General features: G+C 36.3%; 1 protein-coding gene across 1 annotated transcript in view; it reads left to right on the plus strand.

The window, feature by feature from the left end:
• Positions 1 to 430: 430 nt before the first annotated feature.
• The window catches only part of LOC134511028 (sodium channel protein type 5 subunit alpha-like), a 43,251-nt gene continuing 21,506 nt past the window's right edge, over positions 431 to 22,175 (plus strand). Inside the window, exons 1-14 of the mRNA XM_063324346.1 lie at positions 431 to 561; positions 5,789 to 6,113; positions 7,533 to 7,651; positions 9,080 to 9,169; positions 10,262 to 10,390; positions 11,688 to 11,779; positions 13,073 to 13,294; positions 13,892 to 13,955; positions 14,579 to 14,723; positions 16,017 to 16,211; positions 17,750 to 17,941; positions 20,156 to 20,258; positions 21,452 to 21,690; positions 21,813 to 21,965. Coding sequence (XP_063180416.1) covers positions 5,841 to 6,113; positions 7,533 to 7,651; positions 9,080 to 9,169; positions 10,262 to 10,390; positions 11,688 to 11,779; positions 13,073 to 13,294; positions 13,892 to 13,955; positions 14,579 to 14,723; positions 16,017 to 16,211; positions 17,750 to 17,941; positions 20,156 to 20,258; positions 21,452 to 21,690; positions 21,813 to 21,965 — 2,016 coding nt within the window. The 5' untranslated portion in view covers positions 431 to 561; positions 5,789 to 5,840. The remainder of the gene's footprint in view (positions 562 to 5,788; positions 6,114 to 7,532; positions 7,652 to 9,079; positions 9,170 to 10,261; positions 10,391 to 11,687; positions 11,780 to 13,072; positions 13,295 to 13,891; positions 13,956 to 14,578; positions 14,724 to 16,016; positions 16,212 to 17,749; positions 17,942 to 20,155; positions 20,259 to 21,451; positions 21,691 to 21,812; positions 21,966 to 22,175) is intronic.

Below are 22,175 nucleotides of genomic sequence, written 5' to 3' on the forward strand. Positions count from 1 at the left end.
AAGGAATGAAAAACAGTAGTATGTAACCCAATTTTCTAACCAAAAGCTTTTAATAAAGGGCAAAATTTGTGCTAATCTTTAATGTGTGCTGGAAAGTTCATGCTGTTAAAACCTGAGAATGATATATGACGCACAACAGCTTTTGCTTTCATAGGTTTTTACATATATATTTCCAACTGAACAAAAGAACTCTTTGCTTTTAATAAATGTCACTATGATTTCAACAGAAAGAAAATAAATGATTAATATTTAGGTCACTATTCTTCAAAAGTATCACCCACGCACTTTTTCCTTTTTTACAGTGTTTCCAGTGAGATCACAAAATTTCATTTATTGCTGTCAGAAGAGAAACCAAGCTCCTCCCTCCATCCCTCCCCCAGGCATCCCAATACAAAAGAAAACTTTCCGCATGGGAGCTAGCTAGGGAGATAGGATGTTCTTTTGAATGGAATGGTGAAGGTGAGAAAATGAAGACTTTCTGTCTCTTTGAAGATACAAGCTAGCTGAAATTACCTAAAGAAATCAGTGTGAAATTGGGTTTTTTATCTTGAAAAGGACGTTGTAAGTATTTTGGTTTTGCTAAATACTATGAGAAATTTCAATTGCTAATTTTCTTAACTTAAATCTATATGTGTGTGATCAAATTATTCAGGGATATATGTATATATGTGTATATATTTACATAAAAAATATGAACATGCATGCTTTTAAGTCTTAGATGTGGTTTTATTTTAGGTACAGGTAGCATGTACATAAGAAAATGTGCCTTTAATGTACAACTACTATATTGCTGTAAACATGCAGCTCTTCCTTTAGTTTACGTGTGGCAGTATAACATTTTACTAAACGTTAATATATTTCTCATATTAATTGCTGATGGCTTTTTTGTCTTGTTTTGTTATATCGGCTTATGCACAGTACTCCTCAAATTGGCTTTAGTACTGTCTAATCTGAGTTATACTTACCTCGAGACAGTGGAGTTTCTTTAGCTACACAAATCTGTAATGTTTTTCTCACAAAAATGCTAGTGAGTGATTATTTTCAGGATGTTTAAATAATGCACAGTCTAGCCTGTTGCATACATTTCTGATTTGGAGATAATGAGTGAATAGATTTTATTATATTATATTGCTATTGTGAATAATTTTTTGTATTACCTGTTAAAAAAAAAAAAAGAACCTAACAACTCCTACACACACTGGTAGATATCCAAACACAAAGTTTTTGTTGGGGCAGGGGGGGAAGGAAGTGGGAAACAGAGAGGGGGGGAAAAAGTGCTAGGTGGAAGAAATATATTTTAGAAACAACAGTAGTCCAATAAATTGTCCAAGTTTGATTGTACAAAGTACAATCTGTTAAATCTGTTGATAATTATTGGTAGTTAAATAGAAGCAAATGGGGATCAGAGGACAGAAGTAATTTCTCTCTATTGAAACTTAGTAGGTGATTGGAGTAGCTTTCTCCAAGGTATTGTACAACACAGAAAAGAGAGAATTCCTAGTTTATTTCATAAGGTGTTGCTGTGAGCTGCTTTGTCGTTTTTTCTCAGTGCAGATGAACAGATGAACAGTGGTTCATCTGATATAAAAATATTTGACCTACATATAAAAGAGTGTTTTGATTCCTTTTTCGTCACCTTTTTTTGTGGAATATAAGTTACTGTTTTTAATAATGGGCATTCATTACAGTATACGTCTAGGGCATCCATAGTGATGATGAACTTGGAGATGCTTATAATATTCAGAGTTTTCAGATGTGTTCCCTGTTGTATGCAGTGAACTGATTGAATGTAAAGTTTGAAATCTGAAATAGCTAATGCAGATCATTGCTTTTGCTGACATCCAGTTCTGCACTTGTGGGTCATATAGGAAGGTGACTCCAGAGTGTTAGACCTCTCTGCTTAACAGCGAGGAAAGTTTTGGCAGCTATGGAATGATTCAATGTAAGATTGATACCTATGGTTAGGTGTCCAAAGGCAGCTGTCTGTCTGTGGTCTAGGTGTTTTATCTCCCATTAACAGTCAGTGGAGATTTAGTTAATGTTGTTACTGGAGTTTTAGGTGATTTTCAAGTAGCTGACTCCCTTTGATCGATCATTTGAATATCTCTGCAACCTTGATTGACTGTACATACCACTAGGTATCCACTGACTGTAATGGGAGTTCGGATGTCTTGTTCACATGCAGGACCTCAATGAAGCTGTCTTTATCTACAGACTGTATCCAACCATAACATCTTTGTGGTTCTGTATATCTGGCCTATGTGTTAATATAATTTGGTATATTTTTAAGGTACTAAACCCGCTACTGATGTTGTTGATATAGCTGAAAAAGCATCTTGTTCCGTGAACCAAAATTTTCTGTAATGTATGCACTTAAGTGTGGTTAAGTACTTCATCATGAACTACTTGGAAATACCTGGTTCTGGATGTTTTGTTATTATAATTGTCTGAACTATGAATAAGATTTATTAAAATTTGATTTTGCATGTGCCCACCTAAAATGAGTTTTGACAAATACACAGAATGGTCAAAACAAGATTTTTCAAAATAGTGCGGATAAATACTGAAAAAGAAACAGGGCTCTGACTAGAGCATAGATTTTAATAATTCCAGTCCTATAGTGGTGAATTGCATGGTAAGTATTGCTACAGTTTATTCTTTTATTTATTTATTTATTCGTTTTAAGATACTTCTTGACCTATGTTAAACATGTAGTTATTTTATTTTGTTCTTTCAGACAAAATCCTTCTGCAGAGACAAATTTTTATTCTTTATTCCCATGTGAAAGAATCTACTAAATGCATATTGAACCCAAACTAAATAGATAGTTTACCCTTAATTTTTTTCAGATCCAGGCGCACATAGGGAATATTCAGTGGGTGGCTATTGACAAGGGGGTGGATAGAAATAATTTGAGACTCAGAATTGGTTATTATATGTACTAGAACTAGATTAAAACACAAGTAAGGAGATTTTCCTATTTATGTTCCTACTAGTTTTCCTATCTTATACTTGGGAATCTCCTCAAAAAACGCCCCTTCCTGTCTTTGATAGTGTTTTGCTGAGCAGTTCTATTAGTTTAAATTAATTTCTTATGGACTGTTGAATATCTGATGGTCAGTAGTTTGGTTGCTATTACCTTGCTGCATATGAAAGGAACTCTGCATGCATTTAGGGAGCTGAAAGGAGTTCTGAAATTCACAGAAATGGAACCAAATTAAGGAGTTGTGTATAGGGCTTAAAGTTGTATTTTGCTTCTCATTCTAAAAGTCTAAATCTGTTAGTTATCATGTCTAGTGATTAGTCATTACCCCAGTGAGTGTTTTGTAATTTGTGTCTGTGAAACACTGTATTAATAGACTCGGGGTTTTGTTAGTACTTTGCTATTCTGGAAAAAATTATCCTAAATGATAGTTTTTCTCTTAAGAAATTTTTATAGGTAATTCTACTGTAGTAGTGCCCATGTGCCTATTTCATTTCGTGACTTGTTGTTCATCTCTTTCTGATGCTTTGCAGATCATTTGTTCAGTAAATTTCATCAGTATATCTATAATTCCTTGGGTTTTGACATAAAAAGATTCTGTGTGCACTGAATTCAGTTAATCTCAAGGTGAGAAAAGTAAGTAATTTCCATTAGAAATTTGAATTTCTAATTTGAAGATCCTATAGAGGGTGGTCCTTTAGTAAACAAAGGTCCCACTAATGCATTTTTATCTGTTAATGGTGGACTACTCTCTACTATGGGACCAGGAATATAAAATTCTGTCGTAGGATTTGCAATTCTTAATTTAATTTAAATGGAAAGTTCTTAGATATCCTGTATTGGAAATTAACAGATCGGGACTCTAGCCTTGTATTTGTCTTCAGCAGCATGCTTTAGGTAGTGTATTGTTAGGATTTCCCCAGAATGACTTGTATTTACAAACCCAAGTTTGTTCTCCTAGGTTCTAGAAGAAATCCCGTTCAGCAGTAATTTAGCTTACTTCTGAGAACATTCGTTGTGTAGCTTCCCTTCCAGAATTGTTTACTAGGGAGGCTTTTCTACCCAATGCAAAGACTGAAATTATTTCTAAGGGTAACACTTTACCTCAGCATCTTGACTTAAAAATTCAGCTGGTTCAGCAGCATATGATGAGGTGGCAGAGTTTAGCTGAGCTTCAGGAATTCCGAGTAGTCACTCTGTCTTTTCAAAATTTTTTAGTCATCTGTATCACAAGGATTTTTCAGTCACATCTTCTTAGCTTCCTTTTTCCTAACCTAAGTCACAGACTATAAATGCTGGGCAATTGATGAAAGGCCAAAAACTCTACTGTTCCACGTGAGCCCAAGTACGTTGCTGATACAGGTCTTCCGAAGAAATCATCTCACATTGTCTGTGAATGTTTGTTCAATTATGATTTCTAGTCACATCTGCTGAAGGGAATGTGTAGGGTTTTTTGGCTCTTGATCACTGCTTTTGACAGATTCATCCTCCTTTTTTATAAAAATTCAGCTCCCAAATCCTTAATACTAAAACAATGTTTATATTTACTAAAACCATTTTCTCTGCTTCATTTATTGCAGTCAGTGTAGCTACCTAAAAGCTCAGTCTCTCTGCTGTCCTTGAAACTGCTTTGAAGATAAAATTAATCTTCTCAGAATTATTAAAAATTGGAGAAAAAAAGGGCATGTTGATTTTCACTATATCTTTTGAGCTTTCCATAGGAAATGGGTCTGTGTGGTTTTGCAAAGTAACAGTTCTTTGACTATATGCTTTCAGTTTCTTACCATGGTAAATTTTGATCTCTGAGTTGTGGTCCCTGATCAGATCTGAACTTGCTTGTAAAGTCCTGGAGGAAGAACATCCCCCAAATCCCTTAAACCAAAGGAAAATCACTGCACGATCATTTTAGCTCCAGGCAGTTGCATATTCTTTTTAAAGAAATATATCTATGCATTTAAAGAAGAGAGCTGTAATTACAAGAGAGTATTGTTTCTCTGTCGTGCTAACATACTTTAACTGTTGGTCAGCCCTGAATTGGTCAGGCAGTTGGACTAGAGGATCACTGTAAGTCCCTTCCAACTGAAATAGTCTAGTCCATTCCATTCCATTTTCATAGGATTGTAGAATGGTTTGGATTGGAAGGGACCTTAAAGATCATCTAGTTCCAATCCCCCTGCCATGGGCAGGGATGCTTCCCAGTAGACCAGCTTGCTCAAAGCCCCATCCAGCCTGGCCTTGAACACCTCCAGGCAGCCTCAGTTTCTTTGGGCAACGTGTTCCAGTGTCTCACCACTCTCATAGTGAAAAATTTCTTCCTAATATCTAATCTAAATCTCCCCTCTTTCAGTTTAAAACCATTACCCCTTGTCCTATCGCTCCACTCCCTCATAAAGAGTCCCTCCCCATCTCTCCTGTAGCCCCTTTAGGAAGGCCGCTATAAGGTCTCCCTGGAGCCTTCTCCTTTTCACGCTGAACAACCTCAGCCCTCTCAGCTTGTATTCATAGCAGAGGTGCTCCAGCCCTCTGATCTTCTTTGTGGCTTCCTCTGGACCCGTTCCAGCAGGTCCATGTCCTTCTTGTGCTGAGGACACCAGAGCTGGACGCAGTACTCCAGGTGGGGTCTCACCAGAGCAGAGTAGAGGGTCAGAATCCCCTCCCTCGACGTGCTGGCCACTCTTCTTTTGGTGCAACCCAGGATGCATATGATTTTCATATGGAGTTTCACAGAAGGAAGAAATAATTTATCTAATGGGTATTAGTTTGAAGTTATGATTATTTCTGTTTTTTTTTTCTAATTATTAATAGTTTTCTGTTTTAAGTTACTTCTAGCACTGGAAACAAACATATAGAAGGAAAAATGGATCCCTTCTTTTGGCCATTAGAAACTAACAGCTTTCGACGTTTCACCCCTGAGTCCTTGGCAGCAATTGAGGAAAGAATTGCTGAGAAAAAAAAGCAGCAAGCCAAAGTGAACCAGGAGAGTAAGGACCAAGGAGCTGAAGAAGATAAACTTACTCCGCAGCTTGATCTGAAAGCCTGCAAAAAATTGCCATCTCTGTATGGGGATGTTCCTGTGGAGCTCATTGGGGAACCCCTGGAAGATTTTGATCCATACTACAGTGATCATAAGGTTAAAACTTTAAAAAGCATTTTTTTTTTTAAATTTAATTTTGTCTGCTGAACTTGTAAGAGAGAGTAAAAGCTCTGTTCAGGAGATGCTGATTGTAGACAGATCTTCGAATATTACTAGTGGTTTTTGGGGCAGGAGCGCTAAGGCATGTTCCACATTTGTAATGGAAAGGTATTTTAAGTTCCAGTCAGCAATCAGAATTGATTTTGAAAACATGATACGCTTCATAGATACACTTTGATAGGAAATATATTCTAGGATAATTGATGCTTTGTTTTCCAGAGCAGTTTCTATGATGTGTGTGGGACTGAACTCAGTGTTATATAAACAGTGCTCGTCAAACAGTGGAATTGCTGACTTACTGCAGATGTTTTTGCTGAATTACAAATATTATACAAATTAGGATAGACATAACTAAGATATTTCCAGTACTCGGTGTAGCAAAAATATATATTTTCATTAATTAGTTTTCTGTTATTTTATGTCTCATCAGCTTTGTTTATTGTATCATATTTATATTGCATATGCTCTATGCTATTGCAAAGTGTTTTGTGTTGTTGCCTATAGGAGCGTGTAAAGTAGATGCTCTAGGAATCCCTTCTAAATGAAATGTCTGTTGTGTAATTGCTTACTATTGAGGGAGACTTGACCTGAAGAGCAGAAGGTTCCATCCAGTCCTATTTTGCTGTCTTTTATGTATACCAGCTGGAATATAATAATTTAATCAGAGAACACGTAGAATACTGTTCTTCCAGAGGTATTTTTTCTCAAAGCAATCAAAGTGATATTCTTGATGAAGAGAAACTAAGGATGATTCAGTTGAAGAAATTTAGGTAAACAGTGTTTTTGATTTAAGAGATTTCATTTTTAATTTGTGTGGCAAAATTACTGAGCTTCATAGACCTTAAGGTAAATTCCTTCTATGGTAAATTCCCTCAGAGGGAATTTACAGTGGTACTTGGTAATTTAGAGATGTTTCAAAATTAAAATGTTTTGCTTTGTCTGGGCTGGATTCTGGCAGTCCTACACAATATGTATTTTGTAAATAATCTTTTGTAGCTTATAGAACTATCCAAGAGAAAGGTACTTTTGAGTATGATTAACACCACTGTTGCAGTCCCAGAATAGTATCCTCCAATTACTTTGACCAAACGAATATGATCACCTGCTGTTCAAATTCATGCCCATTACTATTTCTTCCTCACAGGTGATAATGAACTTTCATACAGCTGGTGTCTTCCTTTCAAAATGTAGTATCATCAGGTCACAGTTCCAAGTCAGAATACAGGAAAGCTTTATTCATAACTGCAGTTAGATATAGTTCTAATACAGATTTGAAAACCTAAACATTTAATTTTTGGGGAAAATTTTGTTTCATTAAAATGTTTCATATATTATGAATTATTTTTTTTTTAATAGACTTTCATGGTGATAAATAAAAGGAGGACTATTTTCCGGTTTACTGCCACGCCTGCCTTATGTATAATTGGTCCTTTTAATCCAGTAAGAAGAACAGCAATTAAAATTCTGACCCATTCATATCCTCTTATTGGTTTCCCGTATTTCAGTTTTAAAATATACTGCACCTTTTAACCATTTAACCATTAAACTGTTCGACTTGATGATCTTAAAAATCTTTTGCAACTTAAACAATTCTATTATTCTATTTACTCTCATCCTATTTCTCTGTTCATATTTATGTAATTGTAAGATCATGTGGCTGTGACAGATTTTAAAAAATTTATATTGATTCTTGTTTTTCAACAGCTAAGATATTTACAGGGTGTTGGTGCAAGTAAAAAATGTCAAAAAGCTCATATTTAAAGTCAGACTTGCAGATATTGTTATGAAAAAACATTTAGAGGCTACTGTATGATATTTTAGCTATTTTCCAGAACTTTTCAAAGTCTCTACTGTGGTGACAAGCTTATATTAAAAAAAAAACCAAACAAAAAACCAAACCCAAACCAGTGACTCCCTAATTATTAAAACATGAAGGATATGATTTACAGCAGTGCTTTGCTGAAAGGGTCAGATATTAACCTAAGAAATGTATTTCACACTCGTGTTTAGAAAGTTCTGAAGAGTGCACATTTTTTATATTTTGCACAAATATAAATGGAGTTTGAAGAATGTAAAAATGTGAAGGATCGCGGGTGCAAAGCAATAGGCTGAGTAGTTTCTGCTCTTTCTACCAAACATCTGTTTTCATTTGGAGTTATTAATTTGTAGAAAGGTCCCTTTTATGGAAACTTAAGTCTGACTTTGAATGTGTATTCATGCTATTAGAAATTACTAAATTTGCTGTCTGTTTTCAAATAAACCCTAAATTTAAGGCCAATGTTTTAAATAAAGCCCCACTGCTATTAGGTGACAAGTGAACTTTCCTGAACAGATGTTTTTTCTTATTATCTTTTCGTCACCTGCCACATAAAATGTAAAAGTTTTCTGAAGTCATGGCAGAGCATAAGTGTAAGAATATATATGTGGACTCCCAGTTTCAAAGAACACTGGTTATTGATAATTAAGCTTTTTCATCTAGTTTTCCTAGGCTTAAAACCCCTAGTTATTATGAGGTTGTGTCCCATTTCTCTTTATTCCATGCTCCTGCTGGGAAGAAATGGAGGTTTCTAAAGTTTCAATTAAGAGCAGACAGCAGAGGAATCGGGTTTTTTTCTTTTATTTATGTTCCTCATCTCTTCTGTCAAGCATATTATGTCCCACTAATGTCCTAACTTCCAAAACTATATCCATATGCAGATAATTCATTGTTATTTTTAAATCATGAAGTTTAGCAAGCTGAGCAGAAGTTTGATGTGACATCAGTTTCTTTGGAAAACATGAAAAGTCCTGAGCATATTCAAAACCAAAGTAATTATTTGAGTATCTGTATTTCTTTGCGTATGTGTAAATCAGCAACTTCATTGTTTTATAATATAGCACTTCTTCCTTAACTTATTATTCACATTATTTGTTGGCTTTATTACATGTACTGTGGTACTTAATTGTGCTTCCATGGCTGTAAATAGGCTTCCAAGCACACTTGACTGGACTGAGTAAGTATCTCAGTTGCTATTTGTTCGCTCTTTTTCTAAGGATACTAACGTGCTGGACTGAAAAATTTGAGTAATGTGGTGATCTAATTCTGGGGCTTGAAAATTCTCAGACAGACCTCTGAGGAAGATTTAAGATTGTGCTGGTTTTGGCTGGGATAGAGTTATGGATTATTATTATTATATCACATAGTCTTCTGTGGAGCTTCAGTGCATTTTCTTAGAGGCTTACACCATATGCCCTTTTCTCTATGTTGGCTAATTTTGCCATCTGGTGTAACACAGAAGGTTGTCCCATTTTTCCTTTTAAGGATTAAGCCTTTTAGAGAGATAGTGCAGCAGAATTCTATCTTAATATCTCTCATTCTAAGGCAATAACCTGAATGTCCATTATGGCCGACTCATGCAAAAAGTATAAAGGATAATTCATTCCATTAGTTCTTGCTGTTTCCTGGAGACACCCCTGGTTCAGTAGTTCACATGAGGAAGCCGTCTATTTATAATGTCTTGTTACCTTTTGTAATTGTGCACAGTGCCCAGTGTAACTGGAGTTAGTGTTCTGGAATTAAATCTTGAAAATGTGCCTGGGGCCTCAGCGGTTCTACAATTTTAATTCCTCTTATTTTGGGGTAAGCCTGTTGATAATAATAGTTTAATTTTATGTGGGATTTCTTTCAGTTATAGAGTATTTGTCAGAATAAGTGTATAAAATATGCAAACTTTACAGGCTAAAATAAGTCTTTGCTATTGTTGTTCTGCCAAAATGTCGAGGCTTTGAAAATTTCCAGCCTGCTTTAGAACAGTCGTAAAATTTTTTCATAAGGAAATGTGAGCTATCCTTCATCCAGAAATAGTTTCATATGCTCATGTGAACATTTGTGATTATAGATTTACATGGAAATCTTACTAAAATTCAGGAAGACATCTTCCTGATGTTCCTGAATTTAATGTAATCTGTCCTATTTCACTTCATATTTTCTACCTTCATCTCCGTGGAGTGACTAAATCGTAGAAAAGGTGGAAATGTGTCTGATTGTGTCTCAATCTCATTAATATTTTTATTTCTATAACTTTAATATACAATTTCCTTCTCAGATATCTTTTTGCTAGCATATATACTGGTGAAATATTGATAAAAGTAGTCGCAAGAGGATTTTTTTGGGATGAATTTACCTTTCTTCGAGATCCATGGAACTGCTTGGATCTTGTCGTTATTGTCATAACGTAAGTAAAACTCAGTTGTTCTTTTACACTCAAGGGACAAACACACAGATAAAATGCAATTTGATATTGCTGAACTTCTTTGGAGTGGATGGCATCCTACCTGCTTAAGAAATATTGTGGTTGAATCACCCTATCTGCAAAGAGAAAAATAGTCATAGACCTTAAAGCAAGACCTAAATGCAAAGCTCATCTTAGAATTGTTTGATTGTCATATCCCTGACTGGTTTTCCCTTATTTGTAAATAACAACTCAGAGGTCATCACAAACATATATATGTGTATAAGCAAAGTATTCTTATGGGTAATCTATAAACCACTAAGGAATTTGCACATTGTTTATCATCAGCAACTATCAAGTACTCCAGCAGCGGTATGAACAATTTCATTTTATGGTCCTACTTCCCTACCCATGCTTCTAATTCATTTGTGTTCAAGTAGATATAAGCACTTTGCAATATGCTACCTCCTTCTGGGTTTTTTGGGGGTCCAATCATGCAACAAATAAAAGTATTTGGAAATTAACTCAAAAGCCATGCTTTGAGTGGGAAGTCACCTAGATCACCTCCAGAGGTCCTTTTCCAACCAATGTTTCTCAGATTCTGTCATTGAGGCTTTTTATTTTGAGGAATGATGTTACTAGTTATGACCTTGTCATTAGAGGAGTCACAATTCATGTCCATTCTGACATGAAAGAAATCTTATAAAATATGGGGTAACCTGTTAAAATGCTGTATAGAACATGCAACTCTTAAAATCCTCATTTTCAGAAATTTTCAAATTGTTGAAATGATCAAATTGAAGCTAGTTTCAATATTCAAGTTTTTAGCTGACTGTTAAATAAAAGTTAGAAAGACAGCCATGTGGTACAGGATTAATGTATTGTAAACCTAGTTTTACTTCTTCTCCTAAACTGTATATTGTGTAGTTTTGAGATAGCAGCAACATATATTTTCATGTGCTCTAAATCAGACTAGCCTCACTATGAGAGGGTGTGGTTATGACATCGCAAGTTTTATATTTATTTGACATTTTGATGGATAACCACTTCAAAAGTTACTCTTCCCAGTCCCCACTTAGTAAAAACTCACTGTGTTTCTTTTCAGAGGCACTATTCAAGAGTCTCATTATTTCATATCAATACCTAGAAATGGACTTAGGTTCCTAACTTTAGACATCTACCTTAGGACATATTTGACCTATTTATTTTCTGTAACCTATTCATTACTGTGTGCCCAACGTGCATAGGCTCTGAAATCTGTATCTTTGTCATTCAGTTATATGGTGCTTTAATTTTTTAGGTATGCTTCTTTGTGCAGGGGTATGGGCAAGGTTTCAGCTCTTCGAACTTTCAGAGTCCTGAGGACTTTGAAAGCTATTTCAGTAATACCAGGTAAGGAACAGCATGTCTTACTAATTTTCTCTCTGCTTCAGCAGTGTGCTATTTCTACTTCCTCTCCTGTTCTTGTCATCATTTTTCTGGTCACTTTTTGTGATGGTTAATGGGATCCCAAGGTGTGACTGTTTTGCAGTCTATAGTAACTCTCAGCAACATCCTAACAAAAAAATTTTTATCATCTTTCCTCAAAATTATTTTGACGCAGGCAAATTTTTGTATTTCCTGCTTCCTGCTTTTTCTATCCCATCACTAACGTTCAATTTGACTTAGCCCAGTGCCTTTGTCTTTTGCCTTTTGTCTTTCCTGAGCAGCACACCCTATTCAATATGTTGTCTTAACATAATATGGGTATACCACCAGGTTTCTGGTTTTATGTTCTACTTGATTAGCTTTGTCTTCTGTGGTTTATTTCCCAGAATGCTGACTTCACAATATTTCAGAGTTTCATTTGTTTATTTATTGACCACAGCCACTATCTGGATTGAGCAGAATACTTTCAACAGTATTTTGCATATGCTGTCCAGATATTCGATATTTTTGTAAGTTGTTCCAGGTGTGGCCCCACCAGTGCTGAGGAGAGGGGAAGGATCACCTCCCTTGACTTGCTGGCCATGCTTTTCCTAATGCAGCCAAGGATACCATTTGCCTTTGTCGCAAGGCAACATTGCTGGCTTGTGTTCATCTCGATGGTTGGACTCGATGATCTTGAAAGTCCCTTCCAACCTAGACGATTCTATGATTCTATCTTGGTGTCCACCAGAACCCCCAGGTCCTTTTCTGCCAAGCTGCTTTCAAGCTGGTGGTCCTCAACATATATTTCTTCCTTTCCCAGTGTCATCAGTGTTCTTTTGCCTTTAAACTGGTGACATCTGTAAGGCATTATCTTCTAAGACAGAATTCCTTGAGGTCAGCAGAAGCTATCATTTATTGTAATGTGTATTTGGCACAATGTGAAGTACTTGTTTAATGTTCATCAAGCACAGAGATCTGTCCAAAGTCATTAAAGTTGGTAAGAGTTTGCTTAGATGCCATCTTAATTTAGAATTTTCAATTTAGCAAAATTAGTGTTAGATGGAAGTAAAAGCCAAATAAGTTATGATTAGGAAATTTAAGTAAAAATACTTTACTCATTCCTGTGCTTTATTTTACCTCATTTAATACTCTGAAATTACAAAGCCATTTACAGTGATTGTTTTTAGCGTATTTGCAACAGTTGTATATTGTCATATGGGAACACTACTGCATTCCTCTTCTCATTTTACATATTATTGAATCTTATTTTTCTAGGTCTGAAAGTCATCGTAAATTCACTTATTGAATCTGTTAAGAAACTCACTGATGTGTTGATCTTGACTGTTTTTTGCTTGAGTGTATTTGCTCTAATAGGCCTCCAGCTTTTTATGGGCAATTTGACATCCAAATGTGTCCTCAATAATACTGACTACAATGACACATTATGTAAGGATGCCAAGATATATGTACCAAATGATAGAGGTAAATTTTATTCTTTTCTCCCTTTGCATAACCTGTGTATCTTCCTGTGTATGTCTTGTTGTTTCACCGAGATGTTAAAATACAGTTATGTGTATTTCTCACAAGAAGTTACGTTGTTCCATTTGCAGAAGTAGTAACATGAAGTCTCTGGGACAACTGAATGCGAAATTAGTGAATCTGGGACTTGGAGTAAGATTAGCAGTCTGTGCGATCGAAGCAACTGAGTTTTCTATAAGCATTTGCTTCTTTGCACATTGCATGGGGGTCCTAATTTTAGGGGTACTGCACGGGGAATGATTTCTTCCATCGCTTAAGCTATATTGTTCAGGAATTTTACCTGCTTCTTGCAGAGACTCTTACTTTTACCAGAGATCAAATAAAATTTTACACTTTGAGTTGTGCAGTTAACAAATTTAAAAAAAAAAAAAAATGCCATAGGGACAGATCCCCTGAGAAACAGCTTTATATGCCCTTTGTTGGGAAAGGAGTCTTTCACAGAGATTTGGTCCATCAGGGTGTTTTTTAAAGTGCAGTAATGTATAGTTTATTGTCAGAGTACTGCAGGAACTGACAACTTCTGATTTTATGATTCCTTGATATTTTTTTTAGAAAATATCTGCTACAGGGTGAATAATTCTTCTGAAATATTGCTCTGTGGGTTCAGTTCACATCCTGAGTAAGTGAACAAAACAGTTTTATTATTTTCTTATTTTTTCCTCCAGATGTACTGTGGTTTTATTTTTGCCCTAAAGGAATGGTGAATATTTTTCAGGAGGGTAGAGTGTGTGTGTGTTATTAAACTAAAACCCATATCTTTCACATCAGAAAAAGAATGAATTGAAATACTACGATGTAGACAGTTATATTTGTGCTTTGTTGCTAACCACTGGTAATATAATGGTAATGTGGAATGATATGAAGGAGAAGAGGAACAAATCAGTAAAGAGTTGTGAGATATTAATAAACTCTCCTCTCCCCATCTTGGGGAATTATTTAAAAATAAACATATTTCCATTTTTTCCCCTCTCTATGTATTTGCATGTATCCTACATCAGTGGAGAGTTTCTGTCAAGTCAGAAACTAGACAGAACAAGAGTTTCTGTCTAGTTTCAACTAGACAAATGGCTTTCTAGGATTGTCTGAAATAAATCAGCCCTTCTGGCAGAATTATATTGGGGAATAATGAAATCGATTTTCAGATAAACTGAACAAATCTATATTTGATGTTGTGTACTGGATGCGTTCAGGTACAATCTGATACTGCAAGTAAGTATTGTTTAACATTTTTTTTGTGGTTAGCAAAGAGTGCCCAGAAAACTATACCTGCAGGAAGGTTGGGAAGAATCCTGACTTTGGTTATACAAGTTTTGATCATTTTGGCTGGGCCTTCCTTTCTTTATTCCGTCTGATGACACAGGATTACTGGGAGCGTCTCTACAGACAAGTAGGTACTTTTATTACCTGCTAGAATGACTTAGACATGCAGTTTGGAGCTTTACGTCCACTAGAAAAATCTGTACCTGTTTTAGCATTACTAATACCAAATTTCTTTTAAAATTAATGTAAATATTAAGGAAGTAGCTTCATGTGACTAAGTTGTAACACCTTCTGCAAGTGACATGGGATGGGATAATCCTGCTGTGAATGCCCATGGTTTTGTTGGAGAAGACACTTGGGCCAGTGATTAATAGTTAAATGTTAATATATAACACATATATATATATAAAACAAAGCATTGGGGTATATAGCAGGTCTGACTAGTGAGCTCACTGCTGCTCCAGGGTGTATGAGGACTTGTTACATACTCTCTTTCTCTTCCTTTTAAGTCCTGACTCCAAACTGTTTGGCTCAACATATACACATATATTTCAGATATTTTTTTGACAAACTGGTATTAAAAAAAAAGTGGAGCCTGTATGTTTTGATCGAGAGTTGAATGTAACTTTTAAATTATGGTTTTTGACAAAAATGATACAAAAATTGCATGTAGGGAACTCTCTGGATCCCATATATTTATGCAGTGCCTTTGCTAGAAGGGAATTATCCTCTGGCTTGTTCTATAGCTTTCATATGGTCCACTTTAACTTTTTTCCAGCAACCTTTATTAACTGAGATTTTTTTAAAATTGGATACATCATCTTTTTGCCATTTGGAGTCATGTGGTTTTTAGTTTTTAATGTCTCAGAGCTTAATTTTGAGCTGCCTCCTCTGCTGCCATTTAAAGGAGTAAGAATAGGCAATCAGTTTAAATATTGCCTCTGATTCACTAATTATAGAATCTTTCATGATCATTTAGATAATCGTAGCTTTCATCCATATTACTGAGTTTTATTAATTTATTCTGTAGTCACCTGTATATCTCTTTACAGCTGCAGTTGTCTTCTTATAACCTAAACTGATGATTATTTGACCGATTTGCTGGGAGATATTTCATTTAATTTTAAATGGATTTTGTTAATTCTTCTCTGCAGTACAGGTCATCATTATGAATGTCTGATGGTCTGTTACATAAAGAGAAAACATTGTATGATCACAGAGGAGTTTTTAAGAGCTGAAATTTATTTACTTGAAGACCAGGGGAACTCCTGACTAGAAGTATTTCTAGACGTTCTGTATAACTTAGACCAGAGGTAGATCCTACTGTTGTTTAAAGAAAACAGGGCGGTATGTTGACTTTTTGTATTTTATAGGAAAACAAATTGTTTAAAGTTAGATAACCTTTACCTTTTCTTCACAGACTATCCGTACATCTGGAAAGAACTACATTTTATTTTTTCTGGGCGTCATCTTTTTATGCTCATTTTATCTCTTCAATCTGATCTTGGCTGTAGTAACTATGGCATATGAAGAGCAAAATAGAGCTACTCTTGCTGAAACAGAGGCAAAGGAAAAATTACTTCAGGATGCCCAACAAATTCTAGAGAAAGAAAAGGTTTGTAAATTGCTATATATAATACGTAATACGTGGTTCCTTTTGTTTTCTTCTGTTTGTGAATTAGAAAAATAAGATTTTTAATTAAACACGTGCTTTTTACAATATTTTCTCACACTTCATTTCTCTATTTCTCTGTCTCTTTATAAATATACCTTAAATACACCTGTATGTATAATATGTATATTCAAATATATAAAAATATTTCTGCAATACAAACACACAGCATGAGTCCAAGTTAAATCATATCAAGTTTTAGGATTTGCAGACCTGACCTTGTATAAGAATGGCTGCTGCAAGTATATATATAGCTTTTATGGCTTTGCATAAGTGCCTGTACTCTGTGGTTTGCCCCATTCTTGTACAATACCACCGTTGCTGTGTACAAAAATTCCTTTCTCTGGGTGTTCCTTCTCGCTATTACGGCATAGTCTGATGAAGGAAGTATGAGTGGATAAATTTGCATCCATAAGAAAAGTTGTCATTTCCACAGTTCCCTGAGGTCGGAAGTTCTGCTGCTGATAGATTTCAGGACTGATTAAAAATGCAAGCTTCCTGAGAGCCACTGTGCTCAGCTATTTTAAGGGGTGTCGTGCCCCTTTTTGAGTGATTGCTTGCAGAAGGTCTACCAGTTGACAAGGGCAGGACTAGTCTTTGGCCAGGCTAATGCCATTAGTTACATATTACTGTAGAAGGACATCCAGAGACTGTGTTCATTTCTGTTGGTTTGGAGAGCTAATAGACACACACCAGATTTCTACAGTGTTTCCTCTTGGCACAATAGTGCCTAGATTCATTCATTCCTTGGCTTGCAGGGGACCAGGGATCACCTTCTTTTTATTTTATTCCTGAGGAGTGAAGCTCTGAGCTGAGGCAAAAGGGTAGACGGAAAATTATTGTAAGACATATTTTAGCTTCTAACTTCTTATAAAAAATACCTCTGATTTACTGCTAACAATCAGAAAAGACAGACTTGTAAAAGGACATAAAAATACTCTCTAGCAACTATTAATTTTCATTGTTAAATGAAAGGCATCACTGGTTTACCAAATTCCTCCTCTATAGCTGTTGACAGGTCTGTAATGTTTCTCTGTCTGAAATTCCAGCTTGCAAAGCTTTACTTAGGCTTTTCTTCCATCTGTTTTTCTTTCAACAGTATTAGTAGTTAAGAAAGTCTTAACATTTTAGGATTCAGTTTGAGCCCTTAAGTCTGCTGTTGTCTTTGGGCTCAGGGTCCTTTCCAAAGCAAGAAAAGGAGAGTAAAAGGATACGCCATAATATTGTGTAATTCGGATACAAAATGCAATATCTAAAGGGGCAAGGACAAACTTTAATTACAGTAGCTGATAAGTAACCCTACTCTATCTTTCAGTATTGGGAATAGCATTTTGTACTCCTATCTTTTTATAGTAGTTTAATATTTGAAAGGGATGAATTATTACTGGAAAGCATTCAGATAGCATAGTAATTTAACTGTATATGATCCTAGTTCATTTGCCTTGTATTAATAGACCGACTTTTTGCTGTTTCTTATACAGATGTTGGCTGCTGGAGAGGGCAGTAAGGCCTTAGGTGTCAGATCTGAAACGTTAGTTACTGACTTGGAAAATTCAAAAGAAAGAGAGATGAAGAAAGAAAACCCTATTTCAACAGAAAGTTTAATTTTAGGTGATCATGGCAAAGAAGAACATATATTTCATTCACAGCCTGGTCACTGCCACAAGAAGCTTGTAAGTATTTGAAATAGGAGATATGTTCATTAGACTTGCATGTGATATGACAATTTGATGAGCAGAAAAGCTTTCTTTATTTGCAATTTCCACACCCCCCCCCTTTCTTTTTTTTTAAATCTTCTTTTGGCATGAGTTGGATTAATCTGTTTTTTAAAGCAATGTGAAAGTTAGATTTTGGGACCAGACAGAGACAGCATTATATGGACTTGAAAGGAAAGTTCGAAGTGGCAATCAGTAGCATACTTATGACACATTATAGCCCTTTGCACTTATAAATGTGGTAAGATCTGTCAGCATCTCTGTTGTACTACGTAAACAAACGTATAAAATCCTGTAAATTTTAGAATTTCCCTTTCCTTTTTTGTACACAAATTCTCTGGCTTAAATATTTAGGGTTGGATTCAGTTCAGTATGGAGACTTCTAATGTTAGAGGGCGTGATTCACTAGAAGCATTTAGTGCCATTTTAGATGTTCTTGGACAGGTTGGCTGTCCTGGATATCTTTGACATCTGTGGCACATCTTCCAGCACTGCGTGGATACCTTAAGCACATTAAGGTATCTCAAATGTTGCTAAATTCCTAGATTTAGGCAACTGTATTGTGCTCCAGGTTTTTCTTTGCAGGTGTTTACATGTGATTTAGGTTCTAAACTCCCAGAGTCGAAAGGAGATTTAATTTTTGGGGTCACAAACTGATACCAGTGACTTTAGAGGATTTCTAGAGTGTCTTACCTGGCCTCCACCTACTCTACAGAAAGGTACAAACATGATGTGTCTTGTCTCCTTAGTCTGAGACAGTGGATGTCTCAGGTACCAAATTTCTCAGTAGACCATCTCAAATGGCTTCAGATACTTATCTTTAAGTGAATCAAACTTATTTTATAAAAAAGCATTGATCATAATGGGATTTTAGATACATTGTGCACATGGACGAATTAAATGCAGATGTCTGACTATTAGGCTGAATCCCATATATGCTATTTCACATCTTGATTACAGCAGTGACTTCTGGCTTTGGAAAAGATCCCTCTGCTCATCGGTCCTTTCTAAATCCATTAAGAAACTGCTGTTAAGGCTTCTAATTCTTACTTTGCTTAATCTTGGGGTTTTTTTCCCAGTACCTTTGACACTGGCAAAATACCATATAACTCATGGATAGTCCTTACCATCATGTTACCTATGGTCCAGCATCCATGTAGAGGATAGACTTGTTACCTTTTCAATACCTTAGTCCATGTGTGTATCTTCACTTAGCATGGCCAGTACATGTGTGACTGCTCCTGGGGTGTTGTGCCGAGTTCTGAACTCTCCAGTAGAAGGATTAAATTGAGATATCACGCCAAGCCAGTGGAGGCCTCCAAGATGTTTAAAGGGCTGTAGCACGTGATGTTGGAGGAGGGGTGGAAAGGTTGAATTTGTTCAGCTTGAAGGAGAAAAGGGAAAGGGAAGAATCTTATTCCTGCTGTCTACTAATATCTAATGGGAGCGTATAAAGAGGAAAAAGCCAAGATCTTCTTACAGATGCACAATGGAAAGTCAAGGGGAAGCAGTTGCAACAAGGGAAATTCCAATTAGTTATTAAGAGGGGAAAAAATAATCACTGTCACAGAGGATAAACATTAGAACACGTCATCCACAGACATTTTTGGATCTTTGTATTTGCATTCAGAATGTGTCTGGAAAAGGCCCTACAGTTGAAGTTTGCCCTGCTTTGAGTGATGGAGTGGGAGGACTGAGAGAGTTGGGGTTGTTCAGCCTGGAGAAGAGAAGGCTCTGGGGAGACCTTATAGCCCCTTCCAGTACCTGAAGGGGGCCTACAGGAAAGCTGGGGAGGGGCTATTTGCAAGGGCATGTAGCGATAGGATGAGGGGCAATGGTTTTAAACTAGAGCAGGGTAGGTTTAGATTAGACATTAGGAAGAAGTTCTTTACAACGAGGGTGGTGAGACACTGGAACAGGTTGCCCAGAGAGGTGGTGGAGGCCCCATCCCTGGAGACATTCAAGGCCAGGCTTGATGGCGCTCTGAGCAACCTGATCTAGTTAAAGATGTCCCTGCTTACCGCAATGGGGATTGGACTAGATGACCTTTAAAGGTCCCTTCCAACCCAACACATTCTATGATTCTGTGATCTTAGGCTGGACATAATTTTTATATTGCCATTTATTCATATTCTCTTGTTATATTGTCTTCTGTTGTCCTTCTAACCAAAGAGGCAGATACTGCTGTCCTATGAATTGTCAGTGGACTCTATTAATGATCCTTTTCGAAGACAGAGGTTAATGAGTGCAGCCACTGTTATTACAGATAATTTGCGTAAGTCATTCTTTAATGTTTTTCCTATGGTGATAGTGTAACTTGACCTAAGAGATCAAAATGTCACAAACAGTCAGCATTATTTTAAAAGTCACTAGGGGAAATTATGCTGCGATCAAATGTAAATTTCAGTAAAATAAATATTTTTGTATCTCATGTAACTGCAACTGTAACTTGCAATTACCAAGGGTAAATCATGCCTGACCTGTACGATAAAATGACTGAGGTTTTTGGATGAGGGGAGAGCAATGTTTTAATTTACCTTGACTATAGCAAGGCTTTCAACACTGTCTTCCACAGTGTTTTTTCACACACCGTTAGGGTCTGCATGGGCGGCCAACCAGCTGGACAAAAAAATGGTTGGATGTTTGGGCTTCAATTGTCTGGTGAGCAGGTTGTGTTCCACCTGGAGGCAGGTAACAAGTCGAGTACCACAGGATGTATCCTAGGACACCTTTTGTCCTAAGTGACCTGGAGGAGGTAACAGAGGGCTTGTTCTTAAATTTTGCAGATGACACCAAATTGGTGGGGGGGAACCACTTGAAACCACTGGAGGTAGGAGCTGCCATCTAGAGGGACTTAGTCTGGAGGAACAGGCCAAGAGGAACTTTATGAAAATTCAACCAGAACAAATGTAAACTTCTGCATATCTGCAAGAACCTCTCGTGACAATACAGGCTGGGAGCTGGCTGGCTTGGAAGCAGCTTTGCAGGAAAGACCCCATGGGTCCTTTTGGGCAGTGGGCTGAGCCTGAGCCAGCAACATGCCCTTGCAGCAGCAATGGCTAACAGCATCTTGGACTTAAAAGGAGCGTAGCCAGGAGAAAAGTGATTATCACCCTTTATTAAGCACTTGCTAGATCACATACTACGCCCAGTTTGCAGCCCCAACTTCCCCAGTACAAGAAATACATTTGACTTCAGTAGAGGGAACCACATGTTTATAATAAACATATGAAGAGGTGGATAATATCACCTGTTTCTGTAATTATGGGTTTTGTTGATGGTGGCCTTTAAACAGCCGGTGATTAGTTTGTGTAGAATGAGTGAAACACTTTTTTTCAATGATGCCATTCTGCTCACATGAGATTGATTTTTCTTTTCAGTCTTTTCCATGTCTGATTGCCTTTTTCTTAATACTATGAAATTCCACATAAGATGATTTGTATGTCATTTTCCTTTTTTGTCATTTAGAACTGCAAGAGTCAAAACTGAAATGTCCTTCATTTTGGAAACGTTTTGCTCACAAGTATCTAATTTGGAATTGTTGTCCATTCTGGAGAGTAGTCAAAGAGAAGGTGAAATTAGTAATTTTGGATCCATTTGTTGATCTCTTAGTCATGGTTTGCATTGTCGTGAATACCTTATTCATGGCTCTGGAGTACCCTAAAATGCCAGACAATTACTGTAAAATGATTTTTATAAGTGACAAGGTAAGTAAGGTCTATGTGAGATTGAATTTGGAGTTATAACCCCATATTTACACTGGGACAAGCCCTTAAGGAGACATATGTTTTCAGTGACTTTTTGCTGCATTTCTTTTTCCTCTTTCCAGGTCTTCACCCTGATTTTTACAGCGGAAATGATCTTGAAAATCATCGCTCTAGATCCTTACTACTATTTTCAGCAGAAATGGAATATTTTTGATAGCATAGTTGTTATGATTGGCCTAATAAGCTTTAAAGAAAATCTGTCGTCTTTCAGGCTGGTAATTGTCTCTCTTTTAAAAGTACACCTGTTGTATAGGTTTGTAAAAGATTACAGTGAAATACCCTCAAATTATTTTACTGATAAATCTGTTAAATCAGTTCTCTTAGTAAATAGTAAGACAATATGAATGTTTAATTCGAGTGAATATTAAATGAATATTAAAGAATATGTTCAATATGTTTATTATACTGTGTGTACTGGATACTAC

The sequence above is a fragment of the Chroicocephalus ridibundus genome, chromosome 2 (genome assembly GCF_963924245.1).
Source record: "Chroicocephalus ridibundus chromosome 2, bChrRid1.1, whole genome shotgun sequence".
In the NCBI taxonomy this organism is placed as follows: domain Eukaryota; kingdom Metazoa; phylum Chordata; class Aves; order Charadriiformes; family Laridae; genus Chroicocephalus; species Chroicocephalus ridibundus.